Source organism: Cebidichthys violaceus, unplaced genomic scaffold (assembly GCF_023349555.1).
Source record: "Cebidichthys violaceus isolate CVI_PGR_0920_01 unplaced genomic scaffold, fCebVio1.0.p SCAF_118, whole genome shotgun sequence".
Taxonomy (NCBI): domain Eukaryota; kingdom Metazoa; phylum Chordata; class Actinopteri; order Perciformes; family Stichaeidae; genus Cebidichthys; species Cebidichthys violaceus.
Window position 1 is genome coordinate 406,306 of NW_027176283.1, and position 14,507 is coordinate 420,812.

General features: G+C 44.4%; 2 protein-coding genes across 3 annotated transcripts; one reads left to right on the plus strand and one right to left on the minus strand.

Annotated features, from left to right (window-relative positions):
* Positions 1-4: 4 nt before the first annotated feature.
* LOC137868571 (FUN14 domain-containing protein 1) lies at positions 5-2,943 on the plus strand. 2 transcript variants are annotated; one of them, XM_068705438.1, is made up of 5 exons: positions 5-187; positions 495-660; positions 804-879; positions 1,119-1,253; positions 1,618-2,943. In XM_068705438.1, the coding sequence occupies exons 1-5, from the start codon at positions 163-165 to the stop codon at positions 1,693-1,695; spliced, it is 480 nt and encodes a 159-aa protein (XP_068561539.1). In that variant the 5' UTR covers positions 5-162; the 3' UTR covers positions 1,696-2,943. The 2 variants fall into 2 exon arrangements, with proteins under 2 accessions (XP_068561539.1, XP_068561540.1); XM_068705439.1 differs by having other exon boundaries at positions 16-187; positions 1,119-1,247.
* A 14-nt stretch (positions 2,944-2,957) lies between these two features.
* On the minus strand, positions 2,958-5,544 carry cenpl (centromere protein L). Its single transcript, XM_068705437.1, has 5 exons — positions 5,430-5,544; positions 4,630-4,807; positions 4,260-4,514; positions 3,552-4,130; positions 2,958-3,462 (listed from the first exon to the last, which is right to left on the minus strand). Exons 1-5 carry the CDS (start codon positions 5,501-5,503, stop codon positions 3,388-3,390), a joined length of 1,161 nt encoding a protein of 386 aa, XP_068561538.1. The 5' UTR covers positions 5,504-5,544; the 3' UTR covers positions 2,958-3,387.
* Between the last annotated feature and the right edge of the window lie 8,963 nt (positions 5,545-14,507).

Below are 14,507 nucleotides of genomic sequence, written 5' to 3' on the forward strand. Positions count from 1 at the left end.
TTATTATTATTTTACATGTTTTTTTTTTTGCAATAACGCTGCTAAATTGCACAAGCCTAATCGAGCGAGATCACAGCGTTCTAACATGACGTGGCAGAGCGTCACGGTGTGGGCGTGGTTTAGTATTGTCAACATCCTGGTGACATAACTAGTTTTTCCAAAATGGCGACGGCGGATCACAGAGAAGGTTGGTGATTTTGTTTGTTGTGCATACGGGCCTCTTTACCCCAATAAATAGTTGAAATTAGAACGTTTTTCCCACCAGCAATATTGTAATTAGTATCCTTCTTGTAACAGTATATATAAATAGTAACCTATAGCAGTTAGTGTGCAGGATATCGAATAGGTAGCCATTTGACGCTAGCCGGCTAATTATAGCTTCCCAAGTCATTTACATACAACGAACAAGCAGCACTCACGGCTGAGCTCTTATTTTGAAGGGCCAGCGACACAAAGTATTGTGATCGATGACTTCATACGTTTGTCGCTCGCAGGGCAGGACGACCCGGAGAGTGAAGAGGAGGTCTATGAGGTCGTGGACCTGACAGAATATGCCCGAAGGCACCAGTGGTGGAGTCGGGTGTTTGGGAGCAACTCCGGCCCGATTGCTGAGAAGTACTCTGTGGCCACTCAGATCGCGATGGGAGGGGTGACTGGATGGTGAGGCACGAGGATTCATCTTCCGAAATCACACACACACCTGTCTGAATTCATTCAATAAGGTTTGAGGATCTATTATTGATTGATTGTGTGTTAGTGCACTTGTGTAATGAAGAATCCTCTCTTCCTCTCAACACATACAGGTGTGCTGGTTACCTCTTCCAGAGAGTTGGGAAGATCGCTGCCACCGCTGTTGGAGGAGGGTTCCTTCTTTTACAGGCAAGCCGACCAAAATAATGTTTTGAAAGTGCATCTTTTTGAATATGACTGACTATGCCAGCTGCACAGCATGAGGCTCAGCTGGTCTCCTCTCTACAGCAGAAAGACCAGCATTGTGTGTTAGCTGGCTCGAGAGGAACGCAGGCCATCTGGACGCTGACTCTGTGCTGCGATGCTATCAGTGTATTAATCGGGTTACCATTTTACAAGTAGATGATCATTTTGATCCACACCCACAGATCGCCAATCACAGTGGCTACGTGCAGGTGGACTGGAAGAAGGTGGAGAAGGATGTGAACAAAGCAAAGAAGCACCTGAAGAAGAAAGCAAACAAAGCAGCCCCTGAAATAAACACATTCATTGAGGAGGTAAAGGTACCTGTAACAAAGCTTGCTCTTTGTTTCACCCTTTCTTTTAATTGACTGTTGTCTACTTTTGTTACATTAGAAAAAAAGCACCCCTGACATGTAATTATTGACAACTAAATGTTTGTTTTGGATGTCCTGGTTGTGGTGGGGGAGGTTTATTTCTTTATCTGCAAACCAGCAGTGCCCTCTAGTGTACAGTCAACCACACTACGCCCACTAGACATAAAAAATGCATTACCCCTATGTATGTTTTATGATGTATCCATTCTAAGTCCAGTCTTAAACAGGTAGTATTGCACTAGATTGATTAAACTGGTTAATACAGTATGCTGCTTTTAATCTCTTATTGACTCACTCTCTGCCCCCCCAGGCCACAGACTTTATAAAGAGGAACATCGTCTTGTCCAGCGGGTTCGTCGGCGGCTTCTTTCTGGGTCTGGCCTCCTAGTGCCGCTGCACGCGCCGCAGCCTCCGCTTACTGTGAATCACACCACTACATGGGTCACTCTCCTCCCCGCTGTTTACCTCTCGGGGCCCCATGTGGGCATCCATTCACCTTTTTAACAACAACATGAGAGCATGATCTGTTGTATTAACGGTGTAACGTTGTTCTACTCCCCCCCTGTTTCAAATCAATCATAGCTAATGAGTTCCTTTTTGAAAGACTTGACTGCACATTCTGAAGTGTGTGTGTGTGTGTGTGTGTGTGTGTGTGTGTGTGTGTGTGTGTGTGTGTGTGTGTGTGTGTGTGTGTGTGTGTGTGTGTGTGTGTGTGTGTGGTGGTTGAGGAGAGAATCGGAGTTGATCATACTGTGACTTTGTTCCGTAACAGATCTATTATGCCAAACTGCTGAATGTGTCACGCTGCCACAAACGAGCACAGAGTCCTCGTTGCTTTTGATCGGAGTTTGACGCCCCCCCCCCCCCCCCTCGTGTTTCTGCCTGGTGGACGCTGATCTCAGATAGTTGGCATGCGTGGGCGCCATTGTAATTACATTGCCAACCCCCCCTTTTTCAGAGGTGTAAAGACCCACACACGGGTAAATATTATATAAACATGGAAGGCAGCAGAGTGGGAAGTTAACGCCATCCCCCAGTCTAGTAGCTGTGAAGTCTATGTGCCTATTGAAGCATGTAAGCAAACACAATTCAGTTTTTAAAGTTGGCTGGTGGATTTAAACAGTTATTTTTCCACTCTGAGCAGGAGTTATTAATATACATTAGTATTAAATACAGACCCTTTATTCCCATAATCCTCAGCTCCACGATGCCTTTTTAATGACAGGATGAGCATCTGCTGCACCCTAATTACAACAATTGCAAGCTAGCGTTCTGTCATTAAAGAGCACAATGGAGCAGCGATGGGGACTAATACGCCCTTTGCTATTTTCATTGTGCGTTTAGAGATGCTGCAGAGTCGTGTTCACGTCATCCAGATAAGACAGCCACTCATTGGAGTCTGCTTCATTTAATCACGAGTTGCTGATTTTTTTTTTTTTTGCCTTTTTCTACCAGTGCAATATACAGTGTTACATACAGATGTTTTGTTTTTTGTTTTTTTTAAAAGCTTGTGTTTCCAACTGGCATTTTGTATGCTCATATTCCCTCATTGTTTCTATTTGATATTTTGTTATTTGAGCTGTATGAACTTGGTTGTGTGTGTCTTTTAAAATAAAGTTGATTTTGTTTTATCATGCATCAGTCAAACCTCCTTTTTTTTTGCTTTTATTTAAACTACAATCGTCAAAAATATATAAACAGCTGGACAAGCATATATAAGGTTTAGTATTTACAAGCGGTGGCACAGCAGACAAAGTCGACGACCTGGTAGACTGGGAACACTAGAACGGGGAAAGTCATAATTACGGCTACAAGACTTCCTGTATTTAAAATAAGAAGGGATAAAAAGGCCAGAATATAATAATACCCTTTCATTGAAGAGAATATTATGGAAAAATGACTCTCCATTTCATGTTTGGAAAAAGAGGATGTTTCGCTTTGTTTAAAAAAAACAAAAAAAAAACATATATAAATTCAATATAAAGCTTCCAGTCTCTCCAGGAAGTAACTGTTTAGTCAAATGAATGCTGCTATTGGAATATCGTATTCCCTGGTGGCATTAAAGTCTGTATCCGGTCACTCAGATGGGCATTTTGAGGAGGGCGCACTCCGTCAGTAGCGTCAGGGTGGTGATCATGTATCTGCTGTTGGAGATCTGAAAAGAAACAAAGCAAATACATTTAGTCCATGTGTATGAGTCTCATGGAAAACAATGTTCTCATGAGAACAGTCGTCAGGTGGTACCTTCATTCTGCCGCTGGACTTGGCTGAGCCCAGAGCTGTGGAGACCTGGTTCAGGCTTCCCGCTGACAGATCCAGCCTGAAGTGTCTGTAGAAGTGGCTCTTCAGCTCCTGCATGAACCTCGTCACCTCCTCAATGTCGATACAGTTCTCCTCCTCCGCCTCCTCCCCTCTTCCTCTCTTCTCCCTCGCCTTCCTCACACTGATCCACAGCTCCCAGGCGTCCTCGGGATTAACCGTGTAGGTGACCTGCAGCGGTGGCACAGCTGGAAGAGTCCAAATCATTTTGAGGTGCTGGATGCTGGACTCCATGTGGCAGTTGGTCCACAATGCCATCAGCCACTGTAGGCTCGTGTGGCTGATTTCCAGGGGGCCAAAGCAGCAGTCGAAGGACTGCTGGAACCAGGACTTGACCAACGTCGTGAGACCCTCGGCCCCACTGCTGCCGAAGAGCGGTAGGCAGATGAAGTATTTCGGAAGTGAGCGCAGGTACTCTGGGTTGCCGTTGACGCAGGTCAGCCAGCCGCTCCACACTGGCTTCTGTGGCTCGTCCTGCCCGGCAAACGGCGGCTTCGAGTGGATCTGTGGCGGACGAGGGAAAAGTGAGAAACAGCAACATGCCATTCACTCTCAGACCACAACACCGGAGGAACAAATTGACACCATCAGCCCGAAAGGCGTATCTCTGCCTTTATGGAATCCTGGGCCTACCTGTATGAGGACAGTCTCAGCATCGTCGTCCGACTCAGTCATCCCCTGCACCAAAGAGAAGGAGACCCTGAAGGCCGCCTGCGGGCCCTCCACCTCCACTGCCAGACCTTGCTGCTTCCCCGCAGCAATGAACGCTGAGAGCTGCCTGGAGTAGCTCTTCAGCTGGGTGTGTCTGAACCGATAGAGAGGAGTGACGTACGACAGCTGCCACTCGGTTTTCATCAGTAAGGCCAGCTGCTCGGGATTCACCTTCTCCTTTGACAAGGAAAGGAGAGGATGGAGACGATGAGCATTCTGGGTACCGCTGCTACTGATCACGCATGTCAGATGGAATGAAAACATGGAGAACAACGGCCCGGGGCCGACTCACAGTGATATTGTGCGACTTCGGAGCCCTTCTGCTGGTGTTGAGCCTCCGTGCCGTCAGTGCTGGAGTTAAACCGAGACGTGACGCAGCAGCACCTAAACAGCTGCGGTATGACAGCCGGTAGCTCTTACTTTTGCTCCTCCTCTTCACTGCAATATTGTTGAGGGGAGTTTTCGTCACACTGGAAATCATACACAGACCATCACATCAGCTTCATCCGGTGTTCATTGTTCCAGTTAGTAATAAAGGTAGTCATTGCAGTGCTCTTTATAGAGGAGACTGTGAAATGATCCTTTATTTATGTGTTAAGTGACCATGGTCTTAAATTACACATTTTAATAGCCACCTGGTGAAGATTTGACACTCAAAAGATAGATTTTGGGTGCAGTATTACTGCTTGGTCCCACTTAATGAAGTCAGTAGAGTTGAATACAAAACAGCTGTACTACTAGTATTTTTGGCTGACGACCATTGTGAAAGTAACAGGAGAACCAATCATCCAATGGTAAATTTAGTTTATGTATATGCCGAATTGAAAAGTGGAAGCAAAAGATTCCTAAAATTACTTTTATATCATTAATACAGATTTGTACCTTTCGTGAAAACCAAGGTTCAATTAAACTACTCAGTTATTGAATGTAATTTGGCCTGAGAGCGGCTAGCATCGATGCTATAAAGGCCGTAAAGCTAATACACTGTTGACAAAAGTATGCTGATTTGTTATTGCGAAGGAAAACACACTTATGTATGTATATTTCATGTATAAAATAATATTTTAAGTACGTAATAAGATAGAGTTCTACCTGTTATGATGTCGCTCCATGTCTGGCGTACTGATCGGCCGAAGCAGACAGAAACCGGAAACAGATTTAAACATCGCGCTTTCCCAGGAGTCAGCGCGGTTAGAATCAGCCAATCACGTCGATCCAAACAGGAAGTGGGTTTCTTTGTTTTTTTCCAAACATATTTTTCACAATAAATTAAATTATAAAATTGATTGAAGTAATGTATACAAATAAACAAACAAGCGCGAGAAAAAAAGCGAGTGAAAGTAAAAAATAAGCACACAAATTATAAAATAAAACGATTTGTCACCGAATCTGAAATTATGCAACATAATTGTATTGCTATTATTATAACGGAAAGACATCACACAATTCGACATTATTCATGAAATAAAATACTATTTGTTCTGTTGTATTTTATACCTCATTAATAACCTTGCATCACACCTGTTTGGGCGTGAAACTGATGGTTAACTAGATGGTAAAAACCATTAGTGTTTCAGATTAGTCTAACAGGTTTTAAGGCACATTGTGTGGATGTTTCCCCTTTTAGGATTGAGGATGTTGCTGCTTAAGAAAGTTTTTATAGCTGTAATTATGCACAAATTGAGCAGAAAATATCTTATTCTTCTACATTGAGCTAATCCCCTCCCCTCCTTTTTATGTGTGTCTACTTGTGATGTTGGTGGTTGTCACCTACTTCAAATAACACTTCAATATCAGAGAACAGAGAAAGAGTGAATTCATCTTACACTAACATACTGATGTCATACAGTATTGTAAGGACATATACATTGGATGAAATGTGCGGATACACGTGTGTGTGTGTGTGTGTGTGTGTGTGTGTGTGTGTGTGTGTGTGTGTGTGTGTGTGTGTGTGTTACTCACAGTATGTGATGTCACCTTCCATCTGGGGGCAAGTCTCCTTGGAATGACTGTAAGCTAATGCAGACATCTTGCTAAGTGACACAAATAAACGTCTGTATTTGTATTGATGTGATGTTCACTGAGTTTCACATGTAACTATCAAAACCGTTCCCCTCCCTGTTACCATGGAAACTGTGCCCTTTCTTCCCCCCCTCAAATGGTGCTTCCCCAGTTGTCTTTTCTTACTCTCACTTTATAGCATTCACTTTCCTCCATTTGTATTATGTCTCGTCTTACATTTGCCCCGACTCTAAATGTGTCAGAGCCTGTGTCTGTGTGTTGTTGTTTTTTGCAAGCATCTGTGTGTTGAATGGAGGGCTGTTCAATAGCACATACACTGCCATACATTACAGTAAGATGACCACATCGACAGCCAATCGGATTATCGGTAGCTGCAAGTGGGGGCTTCAACCAATGGGGCAGGCTCGCAGATGATGTGTGTACAAAAAGAAAAAAAAGGGATGCAGAGTGTGCCATAAGAGTACAGCGCGCTCTAGTGGCACCAGATGTCTTCGTTTATTCCTGTCTGCATGGATGAGTTCACCTTCAGTTTTGTGTCTCTGGTAGGCACTGGGGAAAAGGCTTGGCTGACTTTTCCTCAGTATTCAAATACATTTTATTAAATTGGTAGTTTGCTTTAATCTTACAATTGAATATATTAGGGCTTTGGTATTTCTATGGTTTGAACATTTCACATTGCTAGGTCAAACAAAATATATCCTCATATATTTCAAATGGTTGTCACACACATGAAATTATTATTTAGATTTGTATTTAAACATAACATTGAAATTTCAACCACTCCAGTAACGTATATTTTATTTTTGGGGGAGACATTTTACAAAGTATGTTTGTTGGTAGTGGAAATGGACAAGGTCTCACTTGAAGACTGAATAATATATATACATAATAATTGTAATTGGGTGAACTTCTGAATTATGTGGAGTGTTGCATACAGAAAATTCAACATATATGAACAGATTCTAGTTTATAATATTCATGACAGAGAGGGTAAAATGGATAAATTGTTGCATTAGAAAGTGATAGTTAGTTCTATGATTTCTTTCAGTTTATTCTCATGTTATGTTGAAATGCACTGTATTCATTAGAGGATGTCCAAAATGGAGCAGTGGGAGGTGTGTGATTTCTTTCATCACCTCTAGGGGGCATCACCAACACATCTCAGGGCCGGTCTTCCCACACCTGAGGTAATTCCACCTGCGTCCCTGCACCTGCCACGCACCTGCAGAAAGATTACATGAAACTAAGTAAATCGACTTAATCCTCACATGATTACACACTAATCTCCTTTTGCACGGTTCTCCAGGTCCCTTTTACCCAAATGTTACTTATTTCTCAAGAGTAAAGGCTTAAGATTTGCTGGATATCACATAATTTCCAGTGGGTAGAGTTGAAGATCATAATACCTTAATCAACTGTGTCACTTTCTCCTTTACCATTGTCAAATTATGAAATAATATAGACTCTAAGCTGTCCCTCATTTTTTGCAGATGAGGCTCCTTGGGAATATGCAATCTTCTTTTTCCCTACCATGAGGACAATTACATCTGTTTATACGTGCAGCTGACAGTCAATGTGTGGGAAATACGTTACACTGTCGGAGGAGACAGCATAGGAAGGAACTGCATAAGAAGGCTGACGTAAGGTGATGGAGGGGGTTTGGATGGTCGACGCTTGCGCGGGATACAGTGTATGCAACCGTTGGAGGGGGATTAGGAAACTGCGCCTAAACTGGACCCCCGCCGTACGCCATCTTGGCTCGCGCGACACTACAGTGCGAGTCTGGTCCGGACCATTTCGGCTCTGCCCGGACCAGTTTCCCGGACGATAGAGGGAGGAGCCTGGCATTTCTGGAAGTCGGAGGAGCAGCCAGTCAAAGCCAGCCAGCATCTGAAGCCAGCGATAGGAACCGGAGCAACGGTGGACGAAACGGGTCCGGCTGCTCTGTTGGAATATCATTTTAATATTCACAAAGCACAGACGGTGTGTGCTGCAAAATAGTCGTCGACATGCACGCGAAGGTTTTCCATTTGGGCTCGGGAAGCTGAAGCATATCGCAGCCAGGGCACATTACGTTGTCGGTGGGATAAGCCATCTGTGATACAGGGTGTGCACAGCGAGCTCATATTAAACCCAGCTAGCCAACCATTTTCGAGGTTCTCCGTTAGCTTGCGGTGCAGGGGGGGGGGTCATCTTGGTCGGTGCGTAAAGCCTCCTTGGATGCTAGTGAGGCAGAGATACACACCCGAGGCATGCAACGAGCGAGGACATCTCCACACCCTGGGGTCTGCTCTGTGGGCACTGTTTAGCTTAGCTCGCTGGCTAGCCAGCCTACCAGAAGGTGGGGCCGCGGAGTGACAGCCTTTTGGACGCCAGCTAATGTGGCTAGCCGGCTAACTTGGGACTCTTTCAGCGGCCACTAATTTTTCCTGTCGCTGACATTTTTTTTTTTTTTTTAACCCTAAACAAGAAAATACAAAATTCGCGTGGGTGTGATATCTTGAGGAGAGCATCCTCGTTTTACCTAAATGACCATGGCGGACGACGACGTGCTGTTCGAGGATGTCTACGAGCTGTGCGAGGTGATTGGCAAGTAAGTACCCGTCGTTAATAAACGTCCATTGTTTGCTTGTCTGTGATTTATATATATATATTTTTTTTACCGCATTTTCTCCGTTGTATACTCTGTTCTTATGTGCTGGCCCTGCAGGTTTTTTCAAGGGGACTTTCGTGCACTGGGCTGGGTGGGTGAGGTGAGGTCGCTCCTCAAAGTGCCATTTGACTTTATATATTTGGTTGACTAGCATGCACACAATTACCTTTTTATATATCTATACATATATATATGTCAGGAGTTGCAGACCGTGCCTGCCATCACGACCTCCATGCAGGAAAGTGAATCCACAATACTGTGTCGGAATGTGTCTCATACATTTAACTTCTCTGACTGCAGATTTAATAGATGGAGGAGCACATGTCTTGGTGTTCTTTTACCTTTACAGTTGTACAAAAGTTCTTACTGCACGTCTCGGAAAATGATCCTCATTGTTAGCTGTCATACTGGCAGTCAGGGGTTTGAGGCGCAGGACATGTGAAGGAATCATCTGGCTGCACATCTAAAATGTCTGCAGGCAGGATTTTCCTCCTCCTAATCCCCCTGTGTGACAGCAGCCAAACCTGCATATGCATCCTCCTAAAATGTGTCAGTCAGAGGAGGTGTAAGTTTTTCGATACACCAGTGAGGTAGTTATGTTTTCATAGGAACCAGGAGACTAACAGAAGCGCATTTAATCCAGCAGAGGCAAAGGTTCCCCATGCTTTAAATATTAAAAATTGACACGGTACACGTGTAAGTCTCGGGCCCTGTTCTATATCCTGGGACTTCCTGTTGTCTTTGTTACTAATTGATGGTTGGTACAAGACCACTAGAGTCCCAGTACCTCAGTACCCAGTACGTGGAGCCACTGGGGATGGCTAGTGTGGAAACCATCTTCAAGTCTGTCTGGCTTGTCAATACAAGTCAACTAAGGTGGTAAAACAGGAAAGTTGCATCCACACAGGCCTTTGAGAATGATGGATGAAAACATGTTTACTTGGCTTGACACTAGCCGTGGATCATACAATATTTATGTTCTTTTGATTTGTTTATCCACCTTAGCTGTCAGGTGACCATGTAAGGTGTGCAATAGATGCCAGCTTCGATATAATGTATTGCATGCAAACATCAACCTTCATGGGATTACCTATATATCCTGCATGTAGGGGTTGATACAAAAAAGGCTGCATTTTATAGTCAAAATGTCATAAATTTGGTGCTCCTTGCAGACGTAAACAAACACGGAGAAATGCAGTATTTGCCAGTTCTTATTGAGTGTTTGAGCAGTTGTGCATGCTAGGGTCTGGTCCCACAGTGCAGACAGGTCAGTAGAAGAGAACAATAGTCTGTTTTAAGCTTTAGTAAAGAAGACACAATTATGTCAAAGAAAGGACCAGAACATCCCTCTCATCCTGCCAGGTCTTTTGTGAAACTGCAGTTGATGGATCAAGTGTGTTGAGTCCTGGTGTCCTGGGATGTGTTGCAGGAAGATGGGGGGGATCATTTTTCCTCAGCCCTGAGGTGGGAGGGGAAGGGAGGCTGAGGCAGATCAATGGAGACAAGTGGAGTTGGGAATGTAATGGCCCTGAGGCTAAGGATATAAATAATGCCAGCAGGCATTGACTGCAGCACTCTGCCATCTCCCACTCTGTTTTCAACCACATGTTGTACTGTTAGCACTACTGTAGGCAGACAGGCGAAACCTGAGGATGTTAATTAATTCACATTTTAAATGGAAATGCTCTGTAGCTACAGGAAACCGTCATCAAAATTCTGTTTGATTATATTCCTGCTTCTATCTTTGTTGTAACTAGTTAGTCCTTTGCCTCCTGACATATAATGTAAGAGCTGTCGTGGTCATTTGCTGCACATTATTGGATGATCACGGTGCTGTTGTTCGCTCGCGTGTCTCCTGCTACCCTTTGACCTCGGCTCCTTTCAAACTTGTGCATAAACCCTATTATCCAGTCCGGCCCTCCTCCTCCTCCTATTGTTACTCAGAGAAGTTGTCTATTATTGTCCCTGATCGGCTTGTGTCGGAGAGGAGCAGCCTGGCTGGGTGGGATAGAGAAGCCCTGGGGACGCCGTCTACTGTTCAGTCATCATCTCCTCTGAACTGGGATTGCACAGAGAGCCATGTTTAGGGTGATTTCTACCGAAAGACGGTTAGTAGTTTCATTTGATCCTATTTCCCTGATGGCGTCTTCCTGATTGGCTTTTTATCAACTTCTGTGATGGTCTACAACGGTACACTAGAGTGTTTTTACGGTGCTGTGTGAATGCACACTTTAGTACCAACATAGGCTCCTTGTCTCCTTGTCCAGTGGGCTCCTTTCCTCCTTAGTGCCGCTTTTCTCTCCTCATTATTTTTGATGGAAAGATGTGCTTTTGCAGCACTGAGAGCTTAGCAAGGTTTCAGAACTGAAAACTGTTTTTTGGAACTTTTAGCAAGCCGGACCTCTCATTCATCAGGGCTTATAGTTGCATGGCAACAGCAAGAGCTGCATAAGTCTGTGTGGCATGGCTATAAAGAGACACAGGGACCGACTGATTTTACAGCTCATGCATGTAAATGTTCATTCCACTCCCCCGTGGTCATACTAGCCTTATTTCAACAGAGGAAGATCAAACGGGTCAGGTGTCAATTCGCCGTCTAACTGGATTAACTCTGTTGAAAGACGACACGGTACAGAACAGAACAGGCGTGGGCCGCGCAGGCCCTGCTCATTATGTGTTCATTGTTTTGTCGTTTACATAGTAAATATGTGATCATGATGTGATGGGAACATAATGCACTAAACCACAGGCCTGTTTTGGGGCTATCGGCTCGAGTTGAAGGGTTTGCAAAGCGCTGAAGCAATTGGATCCATTTCTGTCTATAATGATTGTGTGTGAATAGGACTTAGGTTGTTGAGACGCACTGTTGGAGTCACAGTGCTCTTTATTTCAGCCCTGGGGTGCTCATTAGAGCCAAGGATGTCGGGATGTGCGACTCACTCTAAACCAATGAAGTTATCACCCTTCTGGCTTCGTCTGATTTGGATAATGAAATTGCTTGGACGACACTTTTCAATCTTACATTTTCTTGATAGCTTTTGGTGGTGTAATGAAAGTTTCCCCCAAACCAGATGCAGTCTTAAGCAAACAAGTCTAATCTTCCACAAAATGCTTTGCTGCAAGAAGGCCAACTTTATACGCCATTAGTAGCGTCTTCTACAGTTAATCTTAAACGTATGTAAAGCAACATCTTACTTACAACAACATCTTAAGTACTGTGAAATATGTTTGTGTTTTGATTTGATATGTTTACATGCCAGGTGTAGGGCTGTGTGGACTGCCTTGCCAATATAGTATAATAATCTTAATTGTTGTACTAAAGCCCTTCCATGTGCAGCATGTGCTCCTTATAGCTGCCCCTACACGGCAGATCAATAGGTGTGAATGGATGGTGTAAAGTTGAATCTCTCTTTCAGACTACGTGGCCAGGGACTCCACATTGTGGTTCAAACAAACCTGGATCCTCTTCTGGTTTATTTTTGTAGAGGAAAGGGTTTTCATGCCAAAGCTTTAGAACCTCCCGAGGGTATCTCTGCTCTAAATTTCAATTTGCAACCAGAATACTAATTCCCCCTCCTAATATTCAAAGGGGTCTCTCATTTGCATAAGTAAGCACTCTGGATTATTGTTGCTGCTCAGACATTCACAGTGCTACTGTTGAACAGCACTGAACTTTGTTTAACTTGTGAAATTAATAGCTTGCCACTTTGAGCTCATTTTGGGCAGTAGGACAAACAGCACTTATCTGGCAATCCCTCTAGATGTTGTTTCCCCCTTTTTAAAGCACAAGCCTCTGTGCGAAGTCCCGAATAGACGATCACCACTAACTCTGCTATTTTCAAAGTGAATCATATCACTCAACAATCACAATACTTTAGTGGCCATATGTCGCTGATGATAATGTGCAAAGTGACGGACCAGATAAGATGCAATTGACTTGGCTTGGAACAGAGAACTACCTGAGAAACTCTAGTTATGTTTCTCACAGCCCCCCCCCCCCCCCCCCCCCCCCCCCCCCACACACACACACACACACACACACACACACACACTTACACTTACACTTATTTTTTTTAAGACAGACTAACCAAGTGAATTATGCTCGCTGCTGGCCTCAGCTAAAGAGCAAAGTGCTGCTTTAAGCAAAGATGGCCGCTCTCAGGAGAGCAGGACCGGTGATGTTGAGTCTGCAGCTACAGATGTGTCCTCTTCCCTGTTTGAGAGAGAGAGAGAGAGAGAGAGAGAGAGAGAGAGAGAGAGGGGAAATTTGGCTCATGGCCAGCACGGATGTTGAAAATGCACCTAATATCCAGTCCTTGATTTACATAGAGCGGAGACTTGAAATGAGCCTCGGAGCACTCTGTAAAGATTGCCACTTTGGGCTAACGTTTGATGACTGCCGCTGTCGGATGCGAGCCATGTGTGGGCGTTTTGTATGAGCCCACTCAGCACAGCTGCAGGGATGTCAGTACGGCATGCGGCCTTCTCTGCTTCCTCACGCTCAAACACTCACTCGCTCTATAATACCTTTTATATTAGCTACTGTACATGGCTGAATGGTCATGAATGAGATGAATTGCATTCTAATTTCTTAATTCAAATAGCGGCCCCAACCCCCCTTTTCACGTTGTAGAAACAGCCCCATTCTGGGAATTGATTCTCCATGGAGCTCCTGTGAATTGACAGCCAAGATTACAAATGGGGTTGATGCATAAAATCTGGCCGGTTCACCCAACCCCACCTCATTGCTTAATGGCAGTAATGAGTTTTATTGACACGCATTAGATCGGTGCCTAGACGGCCTCTAACGTAGCTCCCCCAAATATTCTCCAGTCAAACACAGATCTGAGGCTGTGCAGCTTAGTGACCATGATGTAATAAAGGATTTTAAACTTAAAATGAATACCAAGGACTTTCTTATTGCGTACGGTGGACATCATTGTTTTCTTTTTTCATTTCTAGCCCCATCCTTGAAGAGCACCGAACTTTCTACTTCAACATTACCGACACTTGAGTTTCTTGACCCGGTACAGCACTGTTTAAACAGATCCGAGACTATTGTAGGGGCGTCAGAAGCTCCATCGTGCACCCAGGAAGCTTCCCACACGTCTAATGCCCTCTTTTTAAAAGGAAACACAGCTGCTACGGCACGTCCACCCAGAGGGGGGGGGGGGGGGGGGTCAGTGGGGTTGTCGGATAATTTGCAGGATTCCTGTGAACTCTGGAGGGAAGAGTGTTGTGTTTTACGACTGCCGTGGCCCAGAGTGGGCACATGCTGCCTGCGCTTTGTTTGTGTGGGTTAATCATTCTAGCAGATGTGAGAGCGAATCAGCTGGAGCCCCCATCCTCCCAACATGCACACACACTTAAACCCAATAGCTTTTACTGTTTGTTTGACACAGCCGTTGTCACACAAGTTCATTTGCTCATTCAGTTAAACCAACTTTTAATGGCCACCACTTTGCTTGAGCAAAGTGTGTGTGTGTGTGTGTGTG

Coding starts and splice junctions, on each gene's coding strand:
- LOC137868571 (XM_068705438.1), top strand. CDS start 163: ATGGCGACGGCGGATCACAGAGAAG. Junction 188..494: donor GACGGCGGATCACAGAGAAG/GTTGGTGATTTT, acceptor TGTCGCTCGCAG/GGCAGGACGACCCGGAGAGT. Junction 1,254..1,617: donor CATTCATTGAGGAGGTAAAG/GTACCTGTAACA, acceptor CTGCCCCCCCAG/GCCACAGACTTTATAAAGAG.
- cenpl (XM_068705437.1), bottom strand. CDS start 5,503: ATGTTTAAATCTGTTTCCGGTTTCTGTCTGCTTCGGCCGATCAGTACG. Junction 4,808..5,429: donor ATGGAGCGACATCATAACAG/GTAGAACTCTAT, acceptor TATGATTTCCAG/TGTGACGAAAACTCCCCTCA. Junction 4,131..4,259: donor CTGAGACTGTCCTCATACAG/GTAGGCCCAGGA, acceptor CGTCCGCCACAG/ATCCACTCGAAGCCGCCGTT.